General features: G+C 46.3%; 3 protein-coding genes across 4 annotated transcripts; 1 reads left to right on the top strand and 2 right to left on the bottom strand.

Moving 5' to 3' along the window:
* Positions 1-103: 103 nt before the first annotated feature.
* LOC112981136 (myo-inositol 2-dehydrogenase-like) lies at positions 104-10797 on the bottom strand. 2 transcript variants are annotated; one of them, XM_064525402.1, is made up of 9 exons: positions 10463-10797; positions 9184-9816; positions 8010-8080; positions 6825-6933; positions 4719-4849; positions 4313-4420; positions 3152-3270; positions 2224-2380; positions 104-1691 (listed from the first exon to the last, which is right to left on the bottom strand). In XM_064525402.1, the coding sequence occupies exons 1-9, from the start codon at positions 10705-10707 to the stop codon at positions 1543-1545; spliced, it is 1722 nt and encodes a 573-aa protein (XP_064381472.1). In that variant the 5' UTR covers positions 10708-10797; the 3' UTR covers positions 104-1542. The 2 variants fall into 2 exon arrangements, with proteins under 2 accessions (XP_064381472.1, XP_025952322.2); XM_026096537.2 differs by having other exon boundaries at positions 9226-9816.
* A 331-nt stretch (positions 10798-11128) lies between these two features.
* On the top strand, positions 11129-16833 carry CCDC27 (coiled-coil domain containing 27). The gene is made up of 8 exons (XM_064525400.1): positions 11129-11657; positions 12081-12239; positions 13093-13294; positions 13829-13959; positions 14104-14181; positions 14582-14794; positions 15494-15598; positions 15723-16833. The coding sequence occupies exons 2-8, from the start codon at positions 12093-12095 to the stop codon at positions 15858-15860; spliced, it is 1014 nt and encodes a 337-aa protein (XP_064381470.1). The 5' UTR covers positions 11129-11657; positions 12081-12092; the 3' UTR covers positions 15861-16833.
* On the bottom strand, positions 16737-25440 carry LRRC47 (leucine rich repeat containing 47). Its single transcript, XM_064525397.1, has 7 exons — positions 24730-25440; positions 23797-24249; positions 22786-22902; positions 20818-20933; positions 19820-19922; positions 19275-19364; positions 16737-18247 (listed from the first exon to the last, which is right to left on the bottom strand). The coding sequence occupies exons 1-7, from the start codon at positions 25390-25392 to the stop codon at positions 18005-18007; spliced, it is 1785 nt and encodes a 594-aa protein (XP_064381467.1). The 5' UTR covers positions 25393-25440; the 3' UTR covers positions 16737-18004.
* Positions 25441-25470: the final 30 nt, after the last annotated feature.

Here is a 25470-nt window from a genome sequence, read left to right as displayed (position 1 = left end):
TGCCCGCTCGCCACTCGTAAAGCTGCTGTAACGATTTCATTTAAGGAGGTAAATGTCTACTTCTTTATAAATAAAACTATTTTTCCAAGAAATGACTAGAAAATAGGGTAGGAAATGGATAGTAATCTTTATCATTCAGCCATAGCTTTCCCATGTTTGAAAAAATTACACTGTTAAAAACAATTTCCACAAGAGAATTGTGTTTAGTTATAAATGTCACAGCTATTTCTAGTTTTAGTCTTATGCTGCAAATATAGGATTGGAAAGTGACAGAATTAAAGAATCTTTCAAGAAGAAAAGTGACGTGTGTATCAGCTAACACTCAAGGCAAGAATGTTCTTTTAATACAATAAAAAAGCTTTCAAAAGAGCTTGAAAACTGGCATATGAGAAATACAGACAAGAATAGTCAAACCTATATATCTGCAATAAGTTCAACGTAAGAATAAAAAGATACAAATAACCTGGCTTAAAAGCAGACTTGCCTGTTGTTGAAGGCACTATCTTTTTCTGTGATGTATATTCCAAATGGGCTGGACTGTAAAAAAATATCTTTAAAATATGTAATCACCCCCTTCCTACACTCAAGGAAAGCGATTATTAGTCCACTTTTGCTACTAAAGTATTAACATACAAGGTTTGCATTTAAGCAAGGAAAACGAGCACGCCGACAGCTACCTCGCTGTTGCAGTGAGTAATCAGACAACGCTGGATCCACGCACTGAGCAGCCCAGCCGACACGCACCTCTCTCGGTAACAGACGTTGTACAGGCCCACTGTACACATTCACAGATTGCTTTCTGAAAAAAATTTTAATAATGCAGTGTTTCTTATAGAAATGCCCAAGCATGTTGCTTCGCTACGGAATACTCTTAATTCGTGGCCTTCCTACAGCTTCTCCCCTCACTGCAGTCGCACAGTAGGAAGACTCCCTCCCTGCTTTTCCATTCCTCTCCCCCATCCCCCAAGAAAGTTAGATGATCAGAACTTTTCAGCTATGTATTTGAAATCCATAGCAAAAATTTAGTAAAAACCCATTAAAAAACAACAAATGAAATAATAAATATGAGGCCCAGGAGCGGGTTCAGCGCAGAAGTCACACTCCTGCACGCGCTGCAGGGAAGCGAGCACGGCTCAGCCGAACGCTCTCATTTGCTCGAGCATTTCGCCACCTCGTTGCCACAGCTGCCACTCGCACAGCTCCCGTCGCAGCTCCTCACCACGCCCCGAGCAGCACTGGCCCTCTCCCAAGACAGCAATACTCCGCAAGCAACACAGCTCTCCAGAAGAAAATGCCACCTGGACAAAACCGCACGTAATTTCTCTGGAGGGTCCTGGCTGCTGTGCTGAGCAGCATCCGCGCCATCAGCGCGCAGCCCTCCGAGCTCAAAAGTGCCTCCAAGTTCTGGGCGTTTCCAGTGGAAATGTAAAGGAGTAAGTCTCTTCTATAAGTAAGGTAACGGTGGAGACATCACTAGGTAAAAAGACTTCACTGTAGCACAGCTCAAAGATTATCCTTCACCTCAAAAAACAGCAGTGCGTATCACATTATTTCAGTCTTGATTACAGACGAATCTATTGCTTCATTGCGTAAGTCAACAGCAGATCCATTTCTCCAGGACTGTTCAGCAGCTGCCGCTACCTGAATTGTCCAGAGAAACTGTTCTTTGGTTATCACGGGAGGTTCTTTGCCTGCAGAGGCAAGGAAAAACAGTGGATAAAACTGAGGTTCTCTTGCTGCTTTGCCCCCGACCCGCTCCGGCGTTCGGCGCACGCCTGCCCGCCGCTGCGCCGTGCTCCGCTCCAGGAGCGAGCGCTTCAGCCGGAGCCGCCTCCGCGGCGTCTCTGCCCAGCGCCTGGTGCGAGAGGACACCCCGCGGCCAGGCAGTGCCGGTCGTCTGAGCAGGATGTTTTAGTCATTTGAAAACGGCAACAGCCTCCCACAACGAAAGCGAAAAGGTTGTCTTTTCTACTCTTTCTTTCCTCAGATTTTAAAAAGAAAATATTTCTCTCCCTTCTCCTGTTCCTATAACTAAAATCCTGTATTTTTCTCAAATGTAGTCATCCTCAACAGAACAGAATTATTTTTATTTCAAATCTACCTATTTTTCCTTGGGATACCAGACACAAACAACAAATTGCAATTGTTACTAGAACAGCTTCCAAGTTTTTGCTGAAAGCAAACCTAAACCAGAATTAGCCATAAATTTAAGCTTCGCCTTACCTTTCAGGGCTCTAAGAAAGTGTCGAAAGAGCTCTCTGTGTGCATCTCTGTAACGATCGGCTTGGGTCTGTGAATAGATGGATACAGAAGTTCCGTGCTCCGTAATTCCCAAGGGATTCTGATTATCTACCCGTAACGTTCCTTGAGAACCGTGAACCTGCAGGGAAGACAACAAAGAGGAGGGCGAATAAAGTTTTTAAAATTACCATGTTTTTGATCTCAAACAGCTAACTAGTCTATAAAAGCCCCTGGTTTGTATCATCAAGGAGAAAAGTAGCTCCTAAAATTAGGAGCTAAAACGGACATATCCCCTTTCATGGATCAGTCATGATGGAGGATACTGGCAAACGTAGTACAGTGGCTTCTACTTCTGCAATCTCAATTTTTTTTTTGTCTGAGCAAAGCTCCTTTTTTTTTTTTTTTTTTTTTTGAAGATATAACAGATATTGCTCCCCAAATCCAACCCATACATCTGCTCTAATTCATGACTTCTGGAATTTACAGACAATAAGCCTCTGCCTTTATACTTTTCTTCCCCTTTAATATCTTTCATGTTTGTGAGACCTCAGCTCTTGGCCTGCTCTACTCCTAGAAACATTTTGGAAAGACAAGAAGTCAGCTGTATAGTAACATTTCAGCCTCAAGAAAGCTGACACCAATTCCTGCTCTAGTATGACTGCATGTAGCTTATAACACCAAGAGAATGTATGTAAACAGAGGCAAGACTTGGCCAGCAAAATAGAGTGGATTGCAGCTTAAAGAGATACTGCAAGCAATCCGCTGCTACCGAGGTACGGAGCTATTCTGCCAAGTGTATTTGCAGGTTTATGCTTGGGGCACAACACACGTCCCACGTAAACATACACTCGGGAAAACTTACTCTAGCCTGTGGTGTCACGAGAGACTTGACTTAAAAATAAGAACGCACCTCTAGTCTCTGATCACAGCTTTTAGTGCAGTGCTGACTGATGTCCAAAGTAACAATTGCTCCGCTAGGAAATTTCATGCTGACTGCTACAGTGTCTGCATCCTTCAAGTAGGCCATATCTGAGCGACAAGAGAGGCACCACTCATACCAGGAACAGCAAACCAGCAAACAGCTACTACAACAAACTGCTTTTCCTCCTCTAAGAGGCGACGCTGGCTCTAGAATAGCTTCGAACAGGAAGCATGGGAGACAGCAAAGTGCTCACGGCAGCGTGCACCAGCTGGTTGATCCCTCTCATCGCTTCTGACCGAGAGCGCTAAGCTCTGCAGAAACGTGCAGTCCCTGCGCCTGAACTCCCCCAACCAAGCCCGTGGCTTTCCCCAAACACTTCCATTTCTTCTTTCAAGCACACTGACTTCTGCAACTTTTATGGCCGCGATTAGGCAATTTTCAGCACTCGGTATGAGGCAGATTGTACAGATTCTTCCCTGTGGCATTTTGTTTGTTGCATTGCAATGCTTTGCCTTAGATTATAGCATTGCATATTATGCCTCATAACAACAGCAGGTTGTTGGCAATGCTGGCAGCAACTTTTAGTTTACATTAAAGCTTAGCATTTCCATGTAAAAACTGTCAGTTTCCAGTTGTACAGTTGGTTTACATTAGCCTGGTAACGCAGAGAATGCTCACCAGCTTGAAACAATCCAGAGCAAATTCACATTTTTAACTATGTTGAGATCAACAGAAAAGCACTAGAGAAATCAGTTTCAAACAGAGAACTGAAAAGATTGCATTAACGTGGTTGTAAGCATAAAGTTTTGCAAGTCATCTTCTGCATGCTGGTTTCTAAGCAGCAAACTCTTACATCTCTCAGTTCTTCATAGGGCAAAGTTCAGTGATATCTCTACAGAAATCATTTCGCAGCAGCAGGGAACTGACAAAATTCAGAAATAATTGCCAAACACCCTGTCTACAACAGATTCTTCAGACACTTGTCTTCTGTCTCACTAGACTATTTTTTTCAACAGTTCCACGATGGAAAAATTCCGTCATGGCTACCACGCTACCGTACATTCTTTTTTTCCAATGCTAGTACTGAAATATGAAATAACTGAAAAGTTCAAAAGGTACAGAATAAATTATCCACATATTTCGTCTTACCTGCACAGAATGCATGTCCCAGTGAAAATACTGTATCTGGTGCACTCTCTCCCAACAACAAACTGATAATATCTATATCATGCACAGCAGCGTTATAAAAAATTCCACCTGGAAGAAGCAAAACTGGGCATTAAGGTCTTCATATTTAAAACCCACAGTAAATTTACGTTTCTGAACTGCACTGAGCCCAATACAAAAAAATCCCCCCCAAACAAAAACTAATACAAAGAGTAAACAGAAATACTTGCGCAACAGAAATAAAGGTTGGTAAAGAAAATACTCCTCAGAAGACAAAAAGCATGCATCTTCGGAACACACAAACAGAAGGGACTTTCTGCGAGAACATGGGGCAAGTAAACTTCTAATCCTTTGAGAATAAACTTTTTAGAAGGAAGCTGCTCAGTACCTGACTTTTTTAGGAAGCTAAGAGAAGCTGCTGGATATATGCTGCTAATCGTTGATATCCGGTGAATCCTCCCCAACGCCTGGCTGTCGCGGACTTTTTTATACAAGAACTGCAGCGCTGGGTCAAAACGCCTTCAAAGAGAAAGAACCAACGTGGAACAGTGTTTGGGACAGAACAAGGTCACCCGGACCGCTGCGATGAGCGTAGTGCGAAAGGATGACTGGCTGTAGACAGTGCTGACCATGTAACACTGGCACCTCTCATCCAGTTTTCCAAGTCCAGCAACTTAGTATATATCGCTTTGCTTCTTGCAAAAAGTATTAATATCTGTACTTGACTAGACTTACTGAACCAACAACTTGAAAGAGGAAATTAAATTAGGAGGACTAAAAGGATTTCGAAGTCCAGTAAGTTACCTACAGTTCTTCTTAGAGCCCTACTTACAGGTTGATATTCAGGTGAGTGTTGACCAAAACCTCTGTGCAAGAGAAGTTCACATTCAGCTTTATGGCTGGGGAACAGACCTGCACATATAGCACTCAAATTGGAAAGGCAAATGTTAGTGCGGATATTCTGTGTAATTACACATGAAAATTTACAAAATACATGCTTAATCCAAATAGCTGTTGTTTGCAGTGGAAGTGACCAGTCTCAACAGAGGAGCAGTAAATGATCAATGCGTTTACTAACAACCCACATCCACACTAAGCATATGGTGTTAAATTCTAAGTTTAAAGTAGCATTCTTTGCTCGTAGCAGAGTTCCCCGAGGCTTAACAGAGCTGAAGTACATTAAAATTAATCCACGTTCTTTCTGTTTCAATTATTCAGTCTTAGGAGTCGAGATGTAAAGTCACAAGTGGAAATATCACTTTATAAAGACTAATAAATCTATTCCTTCAGATATGCCAACAATTCTAACGTCAAACAATTTTCACAAACGGGTACTTTGCAATCCTAGACATTACAAGCACCATCTCTTCTAAAGGCATCGCAGGAAGTCACAGCTAAAACAGGCCTCTGCGCAGAGGCCAGGGCGCAGAAATTCAGTTCAAGTGGAAAGCTGAACAGTAGATGGGGTCAAACCTCCCTAAAGAGAGTTTTCTAAAAGGAGCTCAATAAGGCTGCTCATTCTTTTGTTAAAGAGTTACTTTTAACTCTTAACTAGCCTTTGCTACTATTTGCTAACAAAGGTGCTTATGCTTCACAGGATCATCGTTTGTTAAAACAGTAAAGGTTACAATTAGCACGTCAGTAAAAATACAAAAAAGGACTAACAAAAAAAGGATGAGTTTTCAATGTTATGAAAACACAGTCAACATTTTGAAGAAGATTTTTTTCCTGTGCAGCTTTGAAAAATATATTTACTGCCTTCTTCCAATTTTATTTCTAGTTTACTGCAGCTGTCCAACAGAGAGAATAAAAGGATACAAGACCCTCTGATCTGGGAAAAGTACAATACACAGGGCTAGAAGTTTCATAAAGAAATCTGTAATAAATGAACAAAGCCTAATGCTGTAGCGTATTACTAGGCTGAAGAGAGTTGCAAACTAAATGCTTTACCCAGAAAACAATGAAAAGCAGATCTCAGTAGCCGTATGTTTAATAAAAACCACAGATCTGCCTGACCTAGTGGTTGTATAAACGCACACACAGAAAAACATAAACAAAAAGTCCTTTTTTTCCTAAAACCACAGACCAAGAATTTGCCTTAGAGCACGGCACAGCATTGCCAGAACATTTCCCTCTTTGAAGCTTCAACTAGCTGCAGCCTTTCCAAAACCTCAAAGCGTCTGCAGAAATGCGGACTACTATTGCCTATGCCCATTCTATTTAAAAAAAAAAAAAAAAAGAAAAAAAGTCTTTCACGTCTCAGAAGTTTTATAGTTTGAGTTCCATTATCATCTGTTCCAGTGAGTATATATTTTAAACCTGTAACAGACCAGATTTTACCTCCATTAAGCATAATGAATTAATCAAATCCAGAGTCCCCACTGAACAACATTAACAAGCAGCAACGAAACAAAGTTTATTTGAGGAAATCAGTGCTACTTTCAGACAAACACTTCTTAACAAGTATAGATCAGAAGAAAAATGCTGGTCTTACTTGTAGAATCCACAAACCAATGGTCTTCCACATCTGTCAGCTTCATCAAAACAAGCTTCTGCTGTCTGCCTGTCTAAACTGGGTAGCCTCTCGCAAAATACACCTTTCCCTATGCAAAATGTCACAGAATATAGGATTGAAGGCAGGACACAATCTGCACTAAACGTTTTTTATCTTGCAATATTGTATACAATAAGTCATCACATTCTAGAAAGTATGTTTCATGAAACCAAAGCACGGCTTTTATGTTGATGATGCTAATTCCCTTTTTGCTGCCAGCTGCTACGGTTTCATTAACTATTTACAAATCCCAAGAAGTCAGACTGTTTTTTATAGCTAGCTTTCCTTTTATTCCTAATTTTACTTCTAGGACTAGATATCTGAAGTGGCTGTAGTGAGAACAGCATAGTGCAAACTCCATTTGTGTTTGAACCATTAACATCAGTGACATTAATGGACTAATTTCTCTTTAATTATGCACTTAGACAGTCTGTACACCTCAAGGGACACTGCTGCAAAGTACAGGGTTAAAAGCACAAGTGACTAACGAACGGAAAGGTGTAATTATTCCTAGGATAGATGCTACTGGGAGGACCTTTGTTAATAACAAAAAGTTAAACAGCACTGTTACCAATGTTGCTTGTACTAGGTATCAACAAAGATACAACCCACAAAGCAGAATTCCTACTCCGCTAGTTAAGTTTCCCGGTGCTCTACTTTTTGATCACCTTACTCCGATTCTACAGCCATTTTACCAGTGTTGGCAGTCAACAGAAAACACACCAGTTGAGCGATACAGGCTTTCTTTCCATTTATATGTGAAAAACCATTCCTTTTTTTTTTTTTTGATTAAGCAACTGTTGCAGTTGCTATAAAATTAGCAGTGGAGGAGACAGACGCATGAGGCAAATATTAGGATGTTCCTACTTTCGAAGAGCTTCCCAGCTACTGGATTTCTGGATCTCCAGCTGAGTATGGAAATGAACTTTACAAACCCGACTGTGACACTGATCTTTCTGATACAGCCATTACAAGCAAAACTTTTTTTTTTTTTTTTTAACTCTTTCATAAAAAAATAAATTTCACACGCTGCAAGTGTTTGGCAAGCCTGTGAACATACAAGGCCTACTTCAATGTGTGTTCTGAATTACAAGTAAAAGCTGAATTTGCAGCAGTTTCTCTTACCAGCTCGTAAAGCATCTATTACAATCTCAGAAGCTTCTTCAGGTGGTGAACAAATAATGGCTCCAGAGACTCTGCAGGAGTTAAAAGAAAGTTCTTCAGTGAAGACAAGGTTTCTACCGGAAAAACAATGGTCCTAATCTCCTTTCAGATACAGTTACTGTAAACGTTAGCTTTCTTAAGTTTGGAGAAAGAGTTAAACAAGGCATAAAACCCCATCCCATCTGGAAGAAAAAGTTAGGTTATGAAAGGAGCTGCTTGCCTGCGTGCAAGGATGCATGTTCTGAGGCACTAATGCTTGGAAGAGATAGTAATACACGAAGCCAAGCTTTAACAAAATCTCTTAATTCAAAGCCAGTAACCTCCTAAGGTTTTCTTAAAAGCACATGCTTAGAGAAAGAACACAAGCCCATAGTTAAAATGAAAGAAGACACAGTTAAACTGCACTGGTTTTCTTGCGTCTTAGAGAAGAAAGTCTTTTAAACATCTCTTTGAAAACTACTTGAACTCTGCTAGTTAAAAACGTACAGAAAAATCTAAAAATATTTGTGGTAGAACTGCTGAAAATATGAGCAGTACATCTTGGCTTATTTTCATTTTTTAATATCAAGTCTGTCTTTCTGAAAAGCTTTGCCTTTTCGTTTTGTAATGATATTTACAGTACTAATTCAAGAACTGGCTGTAACCACAGCACTAGACAGTACTTGATCAGTTCAACTGCAGAGCAAAATGCCACAGTCTTCTATATTTACAGTACTCTGCTCTTTGGGGACAGTTTTAAAAGCGCCACTAAAATCAGCCAGGTACTCTGAGGCAGAAAAGCTGGCGGGCTGCAGGAAGGCTCGTTATATGTTGCTAAATGGGAACACAGGAAAATATTTTTTTCCATATTCTTCAACAGAACTGCCTACTTGCTCTGATTCCTCCAGAAACCCCAGGCACAGAAGTCAAGTTAAGCTCCCCAGGAAATCCGGAAACATACGCAATCTATCACGTAGAGCATAATCTGACTTAGCCTGCAGCAGCCCCTTGGTCCCGCAAAGAAGCCAGAGTTGCCCTCTCACAGTGCTGAGTATTTGAGGCCAGATAAGCAAGGCCTGGGCACGTTACTGCTCCAGCAGAGTTTTCCAGGCACAGGAAGAAAGCTCAGCGCAAAGCTACTCGCCCTAAGTCTTACATCAGCGGAGAAACATGCATGGAAGTTAGCTGTGGACTGTACCGTTGATCACTGAGCACAATATCAGCATCCTGCTGCCGCAGCACCCTGGTATTGGCCAAAAATTCTGCACTGAAGGCACGTTCCACCTCTTGCAGCTGATTTTCCACAACGTAAAGCAAACAGCAACCATTTTCTTCCATCAGACTTTGAAACAACGCTTTGTTAGCGAGCCCTACGCCAAAAAGGGCGAGGCCGACGTTGCTAGCAGTACTGCTGTACCGTCCCCCGGCCCCTCCCGGAACCGCGCTGTCGGAGGCCTCGGGAACAACGAGCCTTTGGCCGGCCTGCTTCGAGGGGACGGGCGCGCTTCTCACGTGGAAGGCGGCGAACGCCGAAGGGTGACTGGTGGAGGTAGAGGGCGTTTGGTCTTCTCTGGCAGACGCGATGCCTGTTGTGGAGCTGATGGCGCCGGGGTGGACAGGGACCAGAGACTTGTGGAAGGAGGGCGGAGACGGGGCCATGCTGTAGCTGGTGCTGGTCCCGGCGCTGGTGATGCAGGGGTTGCTCGAGAGGATGAAGGAAGGCTGGGAAAGCAGGGAAGGAGCATCGAGCTGGAGGGGAAGGCTGGCGCCAAGGTCTGGACCTGCAGATCTAGATGGAGCAAAAAACCACATAAACAGGCTTTTAAAGAACTCTCTGCTTTTTCTCATTTCTTAAAGCATACTGACTCCATGGCAGAGAAAAACACTACCCCGTGAGCAGGCCGGAGGTTTTGACCTTATTCAGCCCAGTTATCGCCACCCGCTAACCGCTTCCATTTATGAAATAACTTCAGCGACTCCGCTTCCCCGACAACCCCCGGCAGCCCCGGCTTTGCGCTGCGCCCGTGCGCTGGGAAACCAGGAGCGCAGGCGCTGGGGGCGCACCCGAAGCACATCTCCACCCCCCCGGGACGTGCCGCCCGGTTTATCCCAGCGGATAACAGAGAACGAGCCGGGTTCATCGCGTTGAGCCGTTTAACGCAAAAAGCGTGCTGGGGGCTTCGGAGAGCCGAGCGGCCGCGGCCCTGTCCCATGGCTGCCCGCCGGAGGCGCGAGGCCCTGCTCCGCCCGGGGCTGCCGAGGGACGGGGGCTCCCCGGAGGGGCTCCAGGTTCCCCCCAAAGCCCCGGGCTCCCCTCGGGGCTCCTCTCAGAGCCCTGGGGCTCCCCCCAAAGCCCCGGGCTCCCCCCGGCCCCCCCCCCCCCCCCCCGCGGCCCGGGGCTCCCCCCGCCGCCCCCGGCCCCCCGCGGCGCTCACAGGAGGAGCGGGGCGCGCAGGCCGTGCTGGCGGCCGAGGCGGCGGTTGCGGTAGTGGCGGCCCGACGAGAGGTGCTCGAGGATGCGGTCGCGCCGCACCCGCATGGGCAGCTCGCAGGAGGTGCAGTACAGCGTCTCCACCACGGCGGCCTCGCCGGCGGCGCCGCGCTCCAGCAGGTGCCGCTTCACCGCCAGCTCCGTGAACTCGGCCGCGTAGTCGTGCAGCGTCTTCTTCTTCCGCCCCATGGCGGCGCCTCCGGCGGCGGCGGCTCCCGCCGGGCCGGGCCGCGCCGCCGCCCGCCCCGGAAGCGGAAGCGCCGCCGCGCGGGGCCGACGGAAGCCGCTGGGCGCTGTCCGCGCCGCCGTGCTGAACCCGCCGCCCCGCCCCGCCGTTGCCCCGCAACCGCGCCCCGCCCCCGCCGTTGCCCCGCAACCGCCCCGGCGTCGCCCCGCCACCGCTCCGCCGTCGCCCCGGCCATGAGCGCGGCGGCCCCGGGCAGCCGCGGGCCGCCCCGTGGCGGGGCCGCCCCGAGCCGGGCAGCGCGGGCCGCCGAGCGGCAGGTAGGTGGGAGCCGCCGCCGGCCCGGGACGCGCTGCCCGCTGCCCGCTCCCCGCTCGCCGGCGCGGCCTTACCTGCTGCTGCTTTGCAGGGGAGGGACGCGGCGCCTCCTCGCCCGCGGCAGCCCGCGCCCGAGCAGGCGGGAGAGCTGCGGAGACCTTCCCCCGGGCGCCCCCGCTGCCTCGGCACCAGCAACAGAGCGACTTCGACGTCCCGGCTCGGTAAGGGCCGCGAGGGGGGTGAGGCGGCCGGGGCGCTCCGTCCTGCGCCCGCTTTCCCGTGGGGCAACTGCCGGCGACACCGCTTCCTCTTTTCCTCATCGCTTCTCCAAGTCCCGTGCATCGCTCGTAGCTCCCTTCTCCCGTTAGAGCTAGAGCTGACGCCACGTCCACACCGCTGCAAGAGCCGCCACGCAGAGCAGGTGTTGCTGTGAACCCTCCGTGCCAGATACCCCTTCTCCTACTTGTACTTCCCGTTCCTCCGCACGGCAGACGACCTCCAGCACGCTCAAAGTGACCGAAGCGGGTAGGAGGACCCTGAACGGAAGCATTTTTCTGCAGGAGCAAGTCCGGAGGGGGGACAGGAGGGACATTCGGATGCCGGCGCGCCCTGGTACTTCAGCGTCATTTCCGAGAAGGTGAGCAGACCCCGCCGGACCCTTGGAGACAGGGCAGTTAACGGGGCTCGCGGCTTCGCTAAGCACAGCCTCCTGCGACCGCTGCTCGAGCGAGCGATCAAAGCAACGTATCGCGGCCTGGCGAGCCGGCCGGCCGAGCCGAACAGCGTTTCCCTGCCAGTGCTCCGTGGATGGTGTGACTCCATTTCGGAATGGAGCATACAGGACATACAGAGGTGGAAGAGGTAAAGGGGGATGTAGGAACCTGGGATCCTCTGTGTGGTCAGACAGTAGAAAATCTACACAAAATGGATAGGTACTAAAATGCAGTAACTAATGTACTCCTTAACTCCTTAGTTCTTCATCCACCTCTCTCATCTCTAACAGACTGGTGAATTACAGCTGTGTTGTTTTAAATGCGCATTAATACTTCTCTGTACGCAGGAACAGCATCTGATGGCACTGGGAGAGGAGATTAATCGTCTCTCACAGTACGAGACGGAGTGTGCAAGGAAGGACAGCATGATCTCTGTCCTCCGAGAAGAGGTGGGGAGTCTGAAGCAGCAGCTGGACCTGCTCAAGGACGCTGCTGTCACAGAGGCGGTAACTACTCCTGTCGCACGCACTGAGGCTGTCTGTCGTTTGCTCTAAAGAGCGGCTGTGGGTCACATGAAAGCTGACTGCCCTTCAAAAGCCAAAGCACTCGAGGCAGGAATAGCAGGGAAGCAGTGCCATTTGGAAAGGCCACTGACCGGCTATGCTCATCAGAGCCACAGGGGGATGGGGAGGCTAACTGGCAGCAGTGAGCCTCCACAGCTCTTCTGGTAAAGCCACTTCTGCCGAAAACCCTCCGACGCACTGAGGGTTTTGTTCAAATTTTATCCTTTATGTACTTAAGCTCCAACTGAGAAAGGAGTTTTCTGTATTGAGACTTGTTGTTGCTTCTGTCGCCCTCATTTTTCCCTTGCAGAGAAATGTATCCTCACAACTGCTCACTAGTAACGGTGAGTCACAGATTTTCAGTTTAACAAGCTCAAGGGACGACAGCAGCATCACATCAAGCAGCATCAAGAAAAGTCTGAGAGAGGAAGTGGCATGCTTAAAATTAAAACTCAGGTGTCATGACAAAAGTTTGGACTTGAAGATTGCCCACTTATCCAAGGGCTTTATATGAAACCAGCAAGAACTACAGGAGCTGGAAAGGAAGGTGAAAGACATCCCACATGCAGCCAGACATACCGAAAGCAGTGACATTACAACGGCACGAGCATGTGTAGTTACACACCACTGTATCCCTTGATTCCGCCTGTGAAGCTGTCTTTTTCCCACCTCCTTGGGGGCTAAGCAATAGCGCACGAGCTTTCCCTAAAACATTTTGGCTCCAGTTACGAATCCATGTCTCTCTATACAAGGCTTTATTAAAGCCTTAAAAATCCTTATTCCTCTGTCTTTATAGTATACAGAAACGGAACAAAAGAGCCCAAGTAAAGAAGTCGCTGAAGAAGTTCTCAGTGACGTGGATGCTGAAAGGGCCTTTCAGGAGCAGCCAGAAGCAGAGGGGCAGGCAGTGATGGCTAAGGTCACTGAACTCCAGAAAGCCAACCAAGAGCTCTGTGAAGAACTGCAGAAGGCAAAAAATGACTACGACATGGCCACAGGTATCACGGGAAATGGCAGCCAAAAGCCTGAGACCATTTTTACTAGTTACCAAGTTTGTTCTTTTGCAATTCTGTTTATCTTGGAAAAAAAATCTAGCTTAGGTTCTCATGAGGGTGAAACCTCCTGCTTTCACTTGTTTTCAGAGTGGTTCAGAAATGACACTTATTTTGAAGCCACTCTCTCCCTCCTCTTAGACGTGCATGACAAAGCCTTGCACAAAAAGTCCTGACCAGTATCCTGGGGCACCCAGAAGGGTTTTGGCACTCTGGCAAACTTGTGCTTATATTACTGGCACTACTAGCCCTAAGAATAGCTTCTACTCACAAGATGAGGTTAGATGAGTTTATTGTATATCACAGCAAAGTACTATGAAATGCATTATTAATTAGTCTCATTATGGCTGTAGTTTTAACTTCACCCAGTCTATACTCAGATGGTTATGAGAGCAGGTCTGCTGAGGCTTACCTGAAAAAGGCTTCAGGCAGTTTTTGACAGGGATTCAGTTTACTTATAGCAGTGCTCCAACTTTACAGGTGCTATCTCTTCCTTGCAAAGACAACTGGAGATCCAAGAATCCCAGCTTCGGAGAACCAAATCTGAAAAGGAAATGCTCCAAAAGGAGCTCAGAGAGCGAGAGAATCAGCTACACGCTATGTCTACCAAGGTAGTGCCCTGCCAGCACACTGACCGTTATTGTTAAGGGAGCTGGCAGTGGGGAGGTTGGGTCTTCATCAAACAGTTCCCTTTCTACTGAAACAGAAGTTCAGTTGTGAACTGCAAACCTGAAGCATAAAATCTTTTCTCTTAGTTTTGCAACCTGAGGGAAGAACGGAAACATGAAGAAATGATGGCAACAATAGAGAAGGAGAACTGCAGTCTTCGACAGGTGAATTTGGTGCCAAGTCCCATGCTGAATTATGGAGAATTCTAGTACTGACTGCTCAGCTATGCTTCTTTTAGGCCTGGGGGCGTTTGTCCCATGAAAAAAATCCAAATTAAGTTACTGTGAATATCTCACTTCCCGAGTTTATTTTACTGCTCGATTATTTTTTCTAATAGCAAACTTGCTGCTTTCAACTGCTCTAAATATAAATATTACTCAGCACAGTAGCTTTGGAGAAAATCCCAACATACTAATGGTTACTGGTACTGACAAGTTTTGTAAGTCTGTGCATTCTGTCTGGGAAATATGAGAAGGATTTGGACCAGATATGGGGAAGATGTGGCTGAGCCTGACCACTTTCTTCCTCACTCATTCTGTAATGGCTTGATTTATGTCTCCACAGACCGCTGCAAAACAAGAATCCAAACTGGCCGAGCAGAACAAGCTGATCAGTGATTTGCAGAGCACAGTCAGCCAGCTGCAGGCAAAGGTTCTGCTCCACGAATACCACATCCGAGAGCAGCAACGGGCACAGGAGGCCATCCAGAGCCAAGCTGACGCACTGCAGCACATGGAGCAGCAAACTAGAGTAGCACTCCAATGCATCACCAGCAGGGTAAATGCAGCCTCTTTCACTTCAGATTCCTCCCTCCCTCTTAAGAGGCACTTCGACCATTTCAAGCAGAGAATCACAAAGCTTAGAGCCATTTCTGGGCAGAAACACAGCAGGAGACTTACCAGGGCGCTGCAGTCCTTTGCTTCCAGGGCAGAGAAGGAAGCTGGATTTCCCTTTGCAGCAACAGGGCTAGAGGAGCAGGCAATTCAGTCCATTTGCTTCCCAGCTTTTTAGCACACAGCTTGTTTCAGTGGCAAAGCAAATAGACCTTAAATACCAGAAACCCTCAAGAAACTTGAGTACAGAACTGTTAACATCACCAGACTTCTAATATCCTTCCTGGCATTAAGGTGATACCTGTTACTTTGTCATTTGGTGTGCACAGACTCCCTGGGGGCCTAACTCAAGCCTCCTGTAGGAAGCACGGCTTTGATACACAAAAGGTACTTTCCATCTGGAAACATCATTATCACAAAGCATGTGCAGCTCCCAGTGAAGCCCACTCAAACTGCCCATGCTATAGTCTGCCCATAATTTCACAAGAACAGGCTTTCCACTTCATCACTCACTCGCAACTTTTTTCAAGTCTGACAGCATAGAAGACACATAAGTATCTCTGTCTCAGAGTAAACTCCATGAAAGTGCTGGGCAATCACACAAAGACTAAACGTACCTACTTCTTTCCTCTTTTATCAAAAGTTTGAAAGATATCGAAGCAAAATAATTCAGGCCACGTTCAGTGCTGCAGGCAGCAAGTCTCCCCAGGCAGAACTGACTGATGAGGAGGTGCTGGAGGCAATGCAGGTATGTGGCTCCTTGGAACTCTGCTTCTATGAGCTAGCGGGGAGCTGCTGAGACAAGAAAACACTTTAGAGTACCACTGTCAGTCTAATGCTTTTGTATCCCTTTGCACATCTCTGATTTTCAGAAAATTATTAACGAGCGGATGGAGTTCCACCAGATGCTGAAACAGAAAGGTGTCAAGGTCCCACCTCTCTACAGCCTCGACACGTCTACTTCATCCTCTACCAATTCTAAGAGCAGCAGAAAGAGTCCCTTAAAGTAGTATCTTCTGGTGCCTGAAAACAAATCCTAATAGCTGAGTCAGTCTGAACACGTCACCACCTTCAGGCTCCTGTGGTTTTGTTTTCAGACAGTGACTTACTGACAAATTAAACTGTTCGTATTCGACCTAAATCAAGTTCTGCAGGAATATCTAATTGGATTGTTTTCTGACAGATGAAACTGAGGACTCAGAGCACAATTCACTGTAAGTCATTAGTCGTAGGACTATTCCACTTCACAAGGGGAGTTAAGTACTACTTAGCACTGATCAGATAAAAGTAACTAGGAGAAGTTAAGTTACCATTTTTGTGGCATACAATAGCTGCTTTGGCGAGTTCACTTCACTGTTGTCAACTGCCCTCCTTTTCCATATAATCACAAATGCGTAAGGATGCATCGCTAAGCTTCTCTAATTAGGATCAGGTCAGTCTTGCAAACCTGCCAAAATTTAGTAGTCCGATCCATGTCTTTTAGGAGAGTTAAGACAGCACTGATATAAAAATACACTAGAGAGATCACCAGTGCCAAGCTCAAAATTCAGTAGCTGGTGATCCTTCTTTGCCTTGGCAAACTCCCAGTCCAAGCTTTATGCTACTTCCCATTTCACTGCCCATTTTCTTCCCTATGTTTGATGGGACAAAATACACCCTCACCAAGTCTGTGGATGAGACCAAACTCAGGCCAGGAGGAATGAAGAAACAGGCTGAAAGAAGTCTCATGAAGTTCAAAGACAAATGAAGGTCTTGCACCCGGGACAGAATAATTCTCAGGAAACTGTATAGGCTGGGGGACAAACTGCATAGGGAACTGATTATGAGTTTGATTTGTATAGCTACAAGTGGAAAATTCACCAATGCTGAAACAAGTGACTGTGACATTATCACTGCAACAATCATTTTATTATTCCATTCAATTTGCAAAACCCAAATTGTGAACATATTTGTCAAAGTATCTGGAAGTTCAGTTAGAGCTTTGTGACATTTTTAACAGGAAAAAGAAGTGAATCTGTTCATCACCCTAGCTTGTGGGGAGGTTTGCATTTACACAGTTAGTAGCCAGGATGTAAAAAATCACCCACAGACCGCAAGAATTACGACGACTCCACCCGTACTTTGGAAGGTGTCCCCCCTCGACACTTTTCACATCGAAGTGTGATGGAGAACTCCACTAGGATCACTTTGGGGCAAGAGGGCTTTATCCCAGGCAGATAGGGGAGCATTAATAGTGGTGATGCAGACCAATGTGAGCCCTCTGAACGGAGGTGAACTTCACGAGCAAGAATAAACCCAGTGCTTGATCAACAGCTAACTCAACGGATACACAAGTTCAGTACACCTGGTATTTCCACAACGATGGATTATAGCTGTAAAACGCACTGGGAAACAAAGCCCCCCTGCAGTCGATTCAGCTGACTCCATTTAGAAGTGGAAGCTGTGTTAATGCGAGAACACTGCAGAAACTATCACTTTAAAGCTCATTGCTCAAGTTCCAACAGCAATTTGATTGAACATTTTTAAAAGATGCAGAATTTTCAGTGTTTCATGATTACTCCAGATATAAAAATTAAGTTATGCAGAACTGCACAAAAAACCCAAGGCCCTAATTAATGTAAACCTTCCTTAAATACCATACCTTTTGATGGTATGTTAGCCAAGTATTTTGGCATTCTGTCTCTAGTACTGGTATACAGCATATAACTTGGTTAGTTTCAATGCTGGCATCTACTGGATTTTTCAGTTTAGCTACTAAAATAACAATCCAGTGGAAAACTACCAGGAAGAAATAGTGATCTTGCGGAAAAATATGACTGCATCTGTTTTATAAACTGCTATCATGCTATAATGTTTCTGTCTACAAGTTAATGCATTCTAACTTCCAATACCACCTTTGCTTTTAAGTTTGCCTTTGGAGGTACCAATGTCTCTAACTGGTCAGAACAGTGGTAATTTTTTATTAAGGCTGAAAGAATGCAATAATCCTTGCCATAGCTTGATCAGACTTAAAAGTTTTTACATACCAAGGCAGGATACACTGCACCTTTCTTTAAAATAAAATAAAATAAAGTAACAATCTCACCGTGTACAAGTTGCATTCTTGAACATGAAAAAGATGAAAACCAAACACTTCTCTTAGATTCGATAGCTGCTAACGTATTACAGTCAGAAGAGAGGAAACTGTGGTTAGGTCAGTTTTTGAAGGATAAAGTACTTTCAAGTTTCCATCTGTGTCCACCACTCGAACCTGCTCCACTACCAATGGAGAATTCATCTGCTGTACATTTTGCCCAGGATTCAAATTCACTGGTCCACAAAGAGCATCAGATTCATTATCTGAGCCTGAGTCTTCTTCCCTATTTTCCAAGGTGAATCTGTTTAGTTCTGCTATTTTCTGTTAAAAGCAAAATACAGAAAACAAGATTAAAATAAACATGAACACTGCATCTGTGCTCTCTGAGCAATTCAAAGTTGTTTTCAAGATACAAATCTGGCCTGCCCCTGGAGGACTCTTTGCACAAAAACATTCTTCAGTGTGTTAGAATCTTTCAGGAAATTGAAAGAACCTTTGAAGTTACCACTGCTGTATTCTTATTGCGCACCTGCTCCTTCTGAATAGTTTGTTTTGTTTTAAATACAGAACTCAGTCTTTGGCAGAGCACTTGATTCTAAGCAAAAAGAGCCTGCTACAAGATCACCATTAATGAGTTTGCTTTCACTGCATTTCAAGATGTCTCCGTTACTGCCTTGTGTCAACTAGACAACTCAGTTAACCTTCAATAATAAGTTCTAAAGCTCACGTGAACTGGACGACAAAACTCACATTTATTTTTGTTGCAAAATATTCAGTAGGATGCTATGCTGTACCAGCCATACACTAAGCTTCACCATCTTCAGTAAGAAAGTCTTCATTAGAAGAAAGCATGCTGAACAGCATTTACTGAAACCATCCCACTGCTAGTATAGTTTCCTTAACATAAAATTAACTGCATTTGGAACAAGGTGACTTTGTTTTAGGCAAATGTCTAGGTTTTATCACCAAGCTCCTCTTTCACCTGCTCTTTGTATCTGAAAGATAGTTCTATAATAATGCTAGGAACTAAGCAAGCTCACGTGAGAAACCTCCCTAAAAGAATTTCTTAATGGCTACTGAAGCCATGAGTTCACTAACAAGGTGAAGGTTTTGAAAGTCAAGCCGTATATTTCCAGCTGTGGTAACACAACATATCCTTGGCAGGTTTTTAAAGTCTGCCAGTCACTCAGGAGATAAGCATATAATAACCTCTTGAGATACAGCAAAAATGGAAGAGGAAGTAAAGAAAGAAATCAACTTCTCTGTTCTTTTCCAATGTATGAGCACTTAAGCGTGTCACTAAGAAGCACACCAAGAACAAATCGGATTATTTTATTCAATTACCTACCAGAATTAGTGCATCCATGACATCTTTGCATATCTGTAAACTGGCATCACTTGTCACTTCTAGAAATAGATCACACGTGTTTTTTCTAATCTGTAAGGATTTCAAAGGTAAAGCGAGTAATGAATCAGAGCATACTCATTCAGTTATTTGGCAACATTTCTCAGAATACAAAAACTGAATGAGAGGCATTCAGAACCACACGCAAGGAACTCCCTTTCTTTACAAGTAAAAATCTGTATTCCTGCCCTTCTCTTTGCCGCTCAATAAAGACATATCTGCAAAGGAAAACTGGTACCTTTGGAGCAGCCTGCCATAGCTTTGCGAACTGCAAATGTAAAATTTAACCCTTTGAGATTCATCTCAATCTGATACTCTAGCGCAGAAGATTCAGGTTTTGAAGATTTGTATTTGGAATGTGACCATAAGCTTCACAGACTCGCGCATATCTTGGAGTCTGGAGCTAAATGGTCCTCAGTAGAAAAAAAAAATCACTGTTTAGTTCTGATTAATGTGTTTCCACTCTAACAGAGACTAATAGTTTGTACCTTTGTTTTCTCACTATTGGTTATTGGTGGGAAAGAAATAACAACACCCTCAGCATCCACAAGACACGGATAGTTATCTTTGCCATCCAGTAACTGAAGATACCTGCCAAGAAAAAAAGCAAAGTGAGTGAGTAACTGAAACAGCAGCTGGACATACTGGCAGAAAATAGCTGCAAAACTGTTAGCGTGTTCGTGAGCTACCACGTATCACAGACAGAAATTAGAGCACCAAAATTCAGCAAGACGTTATCATGGTGATACAGCTAACAAGAGAAAAGCCACTAGCTACAGGAAGTGATGGGCTAGTACTAGGAAATAACTCACATTTTTATGTCCACACTGTCAAAGTAAATTGACGTGCTTCTAATGCTTTCAGAGATCCCAGTGCTCAAACAGGAACACCAGACAGTCCATTTTCTGATTCTTCCAGCTGACTTATTTGATTTTCCCTATTACTTACTGCAATATACAGTTCTCCCACTATGTACCTGCAAATTTCCCCAAGCTGCATGAGTGATGGATATGGGTAGTGACCCCTACATAAGCAGTAAACAGAACAGGGCAGAGTGATGCTTTGCTTTATATATAGTTCATCTGCCGTTACATGCCAATTTACAACACCTGTGAATTGCTTAATTTACTGAATGTGCATAACATTTAATTTCTCTTTGGCTCCCTTTTATTTGCTACTCTATTCTTTTATTTGGTGTTCATCTTTAAGGACAGTTCATGTGACAGTAATTTACTCTTAATGCAGCTAGAAATAATGGAAGTCACTCATCGACCTAGTTTTAGTCAGTGTTACTGTTTATGCAAAATTTAGCTCAGTGTTTTTCACTTCAAGTCCTAAAAGCTCATGCTGAGTTTGTTATTCCAAATAGCATTAGAAAACTTGTTTCACTATTTATTTGATTGCATTTTTCTTCTATGCTGTTTTTCCATACGAATATGAATTACTAGAATTCACTCAAAGAAAAACTGAAAGACAGAATACTGACTTGTGCAATCCAGAGATATTTTGACGCTTCTTCTGTTTCCTCTGCTCCTCAGCTTCTAACTGCAGCTGACGGACAAGATCCTTTGCCTTGATCTCCTTTCGACCTAGGGGCACTATCTACACCATACAAGAAAAGGAAACATTTGATATTAAGAGCAACTCAAACACTGTGGTTATTAACAGTCTTTTGTAAGCAAAAAGATAACTGAAACATATTTTAAGTGAAATTACTTACAACGAACTTTGTATTTCTAGACACTGCATGGAATCAAACAACAGCAGATTCTGTCAAGTGTTCAAATATATCATTGTTCTGCTTAATAGTCTTCCTAGCTATTCCGATGTAGTTAGATTGTGTACTTTATCTTGTCACCTTAGCAACACAAGGGAATTCTTTGCATAAGCGTGTTCCTGACTGCTTTTGAAACATCACTTGTATTTCAGGGCATATTCTGTGATATTTGCTGCCAGTGCTTCTTTCTTTGATCCAGCTACTTGATACAAGAAAACCCAATGCCAGGCATTTTTCCCAGTTCTGTTTAAATACTGAAGACTGGCTCCCCAATTTTATTACTAGTCATGCCATCCAGCAGACAATACAGCAAGTTCATATACTTCACATAATAACTACTCAAAGCCTCTTTGCCTGAAGACTATTTTCTATTTGGTCATGCAACACGTTGGACCAAATAGCCCAAGCAATTGAGATAAATGGCTTTGTATCATGACCTAGGGAGTAATTTTACTACAGTTTTGGTAAATCCTGTATCTTCTGCAACACAGTTCTCCCTCCAACAGGGAAGAAAAAAAATCTCTGAGTATCTGCGAAACCGTTAACACAGAAAGGTTTTTTGTTATTGAAGAAGTGTCGTGATTCCTAACCTCATTCAGTCTGGAAATCTACTTCCTATTTCATGTGAATTACTATGATCACATTCAGCCCAGAGCTTCCCATGGGCTACAACACCCTCTCAAATAGCAGACTCATTCACCAGTTTTCTTAACCAGTTCTTTCATTGTGACCATACACTGAAGGATGTGAGAAATTCCTGTACCACAGCAGCAGCTATGCACAAAAGGCTCTGCATACTGCCATGAAAACAAGGACTACACCCCTGAAGAGTAGGCTTTTTGCACAAAAAAGTTACAAATTCAATGGGTCTAGTGAGCAGAATGCAACAAAAACCTTGGATCAGCTCCAAAGAGTCAACATATTCTAACTATTCAGTCTTCAGTGAGATCAGTTCTGGAGATAATTTGTTCAGTAAGATCCTAAAAATAGGTGTAAATAGGTAAGGATCACCAGTTCAAAATAACATTTTTATCTCCTGGATTGAAGTTTCATATGAAGTACAGCCTAGGAGGTTGTCACATGAACGTATGGCAAAATTTGTTTTCCTTTGAAAGCAGCACCATAAATAAGTGATGAGTGGGATAAACTAACAGAACCTGATTTGATTTCAATTACGTTGCCTAGAAGGCAGCTACCGGTCGAGGTGTGCGCACATGAACGAGCACCTGCTTGGCTGTTTAGCGCTCCAGGTACATCCGAGCACGTACAGAAGGAACATTGAGGTTGTAACACCACAACACAGCAGAAAGGGTGACGGAGGCACTGGTGTTTCACTACCGATCCTAAGCAGAGGCACACATTAAGCAGACCAGAACGTCTGTAAAGAAAAAAAAAGGCTACATCTGCTTTCCCTCTTAGCACATTTTAGTTTCCAACTACTGTCACTTTAAGTCCTCACACAAACGCACTCTGGACTGGTCCTGGAATTACACGAAGTAGCTTGGTGAGGCTTGTTTAAGCAGGGTTTGTTAAAGCAGGAGAGCAAGACATTAGTACAGCTTCTAAATTAAAGCTCCTGGTGTTTGTTTTTCTAGGACCTATGACAGTAAGAAAAAAAACAAAACAAAAACAAAACAACAAAAAAGGGCAAAGGGCTACAATTGCCACTGGCCCTACCTTCAATTCACCAGGAGGCTGAACATCATATATCAGAGGACCTTTGATCAGCTGCAAGTCATGCGTGGCAATTGTGGCTGCTGTTCGCTTCTCACAGATGTCTTCATGCAGTTTAGTCTGAAACATACAGAATGTCATCAAAACATACCAGCATGATTTACTTCCCTCTAGAGTTCAGCATTCTTCTGTATTTAAGGTTTGTAGCATTATCAGACTAATTTAATAAGCATAATGTGGATGGAGTCTGAACACATTTGGAAGAGCTTTTTAATACAAAAAGCTAAACATGGATCTCTTCTTTTTAACTGGGGAAATAAATTTATCTGAATTACAAGCCAAATATAAGGATAGTAGAGCATTATATGTTAAGTATTTCTTCATTTGGAAATGAGCAGTTTTAGATCAGGAAACAAACCACAAATACACAACTCTAAATCTGCAGGAAGCTACCACCTGCCATCTAACGGACATGCGAGCAGTGTGCCAGCTGAAATTCTCTGTTTATGATACCTTAGCCTGCAGGTTAAGTGTACAAAAAGAAGTTTTATCACAGATTAGAGTACTTAAAGCCAAACCAGGATGATTTCAGCATGAATGTGTGTTTTATTATTAATTCTCAACAGGTTCAACAACAGTAACAAGCTGTTGTTATACAGGCAACACAAACGCACACATGTCCACTGCCCTCTCGTGGTAGTATCTGAGCTCCTATTGTGTTTTTCAAAAGAAATGGGTTTGGTTATCACAAACCAGGGCAAGAAGCCTGTCGCAGAGACGGGTATCAAAGATCATTCAGCAGCGCTCTCCTACAGTAATCACACCAGCTACTAAGCACAGGAAAAGTTCAACCTAAGTTTCTGAAAGACTCTTTGGTCGCTTTCTCCATAGGAAAAGAATGGTGCAAGTAGCAGCGACAGACACAGCACTTTCCTCTAAGGTTAATATTAATGATAGCGCTGTTAATTGTGCTCTCGTTACAAATGATCGCTAACGTAAGACTGCAGTAGTTACCTGGGCAGACAGAAACCTCTTCAACGCGTTTCCTGGCTTTAAGTTCACTCCTTTCAGCGCACAGCACACGATGAAGGGCCGGACGTCTTTGATGCCCGGGCTCACTTTGACAGTCAAGGGCGCGGGATTTTCAGAGACGTGCAGAACCTTGACCAGCAGCCTGCTGACGTCTTCCAGCTCGTCTTGCTCCCCGTCCCCGCTATCCTTCTTCTGACGTTTCTCTCTCTTCTTTTTCCTGTTCTCCTCCCGCGCGCTCTCGGCTTTGCCTTTCCCGCCTCCGCGGCCTCCCACCCGCAGGTACTCCAGGATGGACTTTGTCTGGCAGCCGTTGACCATCTTCTCCAGCCGCTTGTCCTTCAGCCTGTTGCCCCGGAAGTTCACCTCCTTCAGCCTGGGGCAGTCGGCCAGCTCGGCCGGGAGCTCCGTCAGCTGGTTGTTGGAGACATCCAGGCTCTGCAAGAGACCCCCGGCGTCAGGCTGGGGTCCCTCCCCGGGACGCGGGGCCCCCCTTCTCCCCCGGGGGCCCCTCCCTGGACCCGGCACCCCCTCCTCCCCTGAAAGCCCCTGCCGGGAGCCGGGACCCCCCCCCTTCTCCCCCGGGGGCCCCTCCCTGGACCCGGGACCCCCTCCTCCCCTGAAAGCCCCTGCCGGGAGCCGGGACCCCCCCCTTCTCCCCCGGGGGCCCCTCCCTGGACCCGGCACCCCCTCCTCCCCTGAAAGCCCCTGCCGGGAGCCGGGACCCCCCCCTTCTCCCCCGGGGGCCCCTCCCTGGACCCGGCACCCCCTCCTCCCCTGAAAGCCCCTGCCGGGAGCCGGGACCCCCCCCTTCTCCCCCGGGGGCCCCTCCCTGGACCCGGGACCCCCTCCTCCCCTGAAAGCCCCTGCCGGGAGCCGGGACCCCCCCTTCTCCCCCGGGGGCCCCTCCCCGCCCACCTTGAGGGCCGGCAGGGCGGCGATGTCGGCGCCCAGCTCCGCCACCTCGTTGTCGGCGGCCTCCAGGTGGCTGAGGAGCGGGAAGAGCCCGGCGGCGGCGGCGGGGGGCGGCAGGAGGCCGCCGGGCAGTGCGCGGAGCCGGTTGCCGGAGAGCAGCAGCGCCTGGAGGCGCGGCGCGGCGCGGGCCAGCCCCGGGCCCAGCTCCCGCAGCCGGTTGCCGCCCAGGTTGAGGCTGCGCAGCTGCGGGAAGGCCGGGGCGCCGCCGGGCTCGGGCTCGGGCTCCGACTCCGGCCCCGGCCCCGCACCGCCCAGCGGCGGCGGCAGCGCCTCCAGGCCGTTGCCCGAGAGGTCGAGGACGCGCAGGGCCGGCAGCGGCCCGCCCAGCCCGGCGCCCAGCCCGGCGGGGCCCAGCGCGTTGCCGCGCAGCACCAGCGTGTGGAGCGCGGGCAGGGCGGCGGCCAGCCCCGGGCCCAGCTCCCGCAGCGCCGCGCACCCGCTCAGCTCCAGCGACTGCAGCAGCGGCAGCGCCAGCAGCGCCGCCGGCAGCCGCCCGCCGCCCGCCGCCACGCGCTCCGCCTCCGCCACCGCCGCCCCCGCCAGCGCCAGCTCCCGCCGCCGCTCGCGCGCCGCCGCCTCCAGCTCCGGCCACGCCGCCGCCGCCATGGCGCCGCCGCCACAGAGACCGCGCCGCCGCCGCCCAGAGCGCCGCGCCCTCACCATAGAGACCGCGCCGCCGCCGCC

This window comes from Dromaius novaehollandiae, chromosome 24 (assembly GCF_036370855.1).
Source record: "Dromaius novaehollandiae isolate bDroNov1 chromosome 24, bDroNov1.hap1, whole genome shotgun sequence".
Lineage (NCBI taxonomy): Eukaryota > Metazoa > Chordata > Aves > Casuariiformes > Dromaiidae > Dromaius > Dromaius novaehollandiae.
Note: the sequence above shows the minus strand (reverse complement) of the source record. Positions and strands in the feature narration are given on the sequence as shown.

Coding starts and splice junctions, on each gene's coding strand:
- LOC112981136 (XM_064525402.1), bottom strand. CDS start 10,707: ATGGGGCGGAAGAAGAAGACGCTGCACGACTACGCGGCCGAGTTCACG. Junction 8,081..9,183: donor ATGCATGTTTCTCCGCTGAT/GTAAGACTTAGG, acceptor TAACTCCTGCAG/AGTCTCTGGAGCCATTATTT. Junction 4,850..6,824: donor TTGGTTTGTGGATTCTACAA/GTAAGACCAGCA, acceptor TTCTCTTTGAAG/GCGTTTTGACCCAGCGCTGC.
- CCDC27 (XM_064525400.1), top strand. CDS start 12,093: ATGGCACTGGGAGAGGAGATTAATCGTCTCTCACAGTACGAGACGGAG. Junction 13,960..14,103: donor TACACGCTATGTCTACCAAG/GTAGTGCCCTGC, acceptor CTTTTCTCTTAG/TTTTGCAACCTGAGGGAAGA. Junction 15,599..15,722: donor AGGTGCTGGAGGCAATGCAG/GTATGTGGCTCC, acceptor TCTGATTTTCAG/AAAATTATTAACGAGCGGAT.
- LRRC47 (XM_064525397.1), bottom strand. CDS start 25,392: ATGGCGGCGGCGGCGTGGCCGGAGCTGGAGGCGGCGGCGCGCGAGCGG. Junction 24,250..24,729: donor CCGCCCTGCCGGCCCTCAAG/GTGGGCGGGGAG, acceptor GGTCTCTTGCAG/AGCCTGGATGTCTCCAACAA. Junction 20,934..22,785: donor AGCCTCCTGGTGAATTGAAG/GTAGGGCCAGTG, acceptor TGTATGGTGTAG/ATAGTGCCCCTAGGTCGAAA.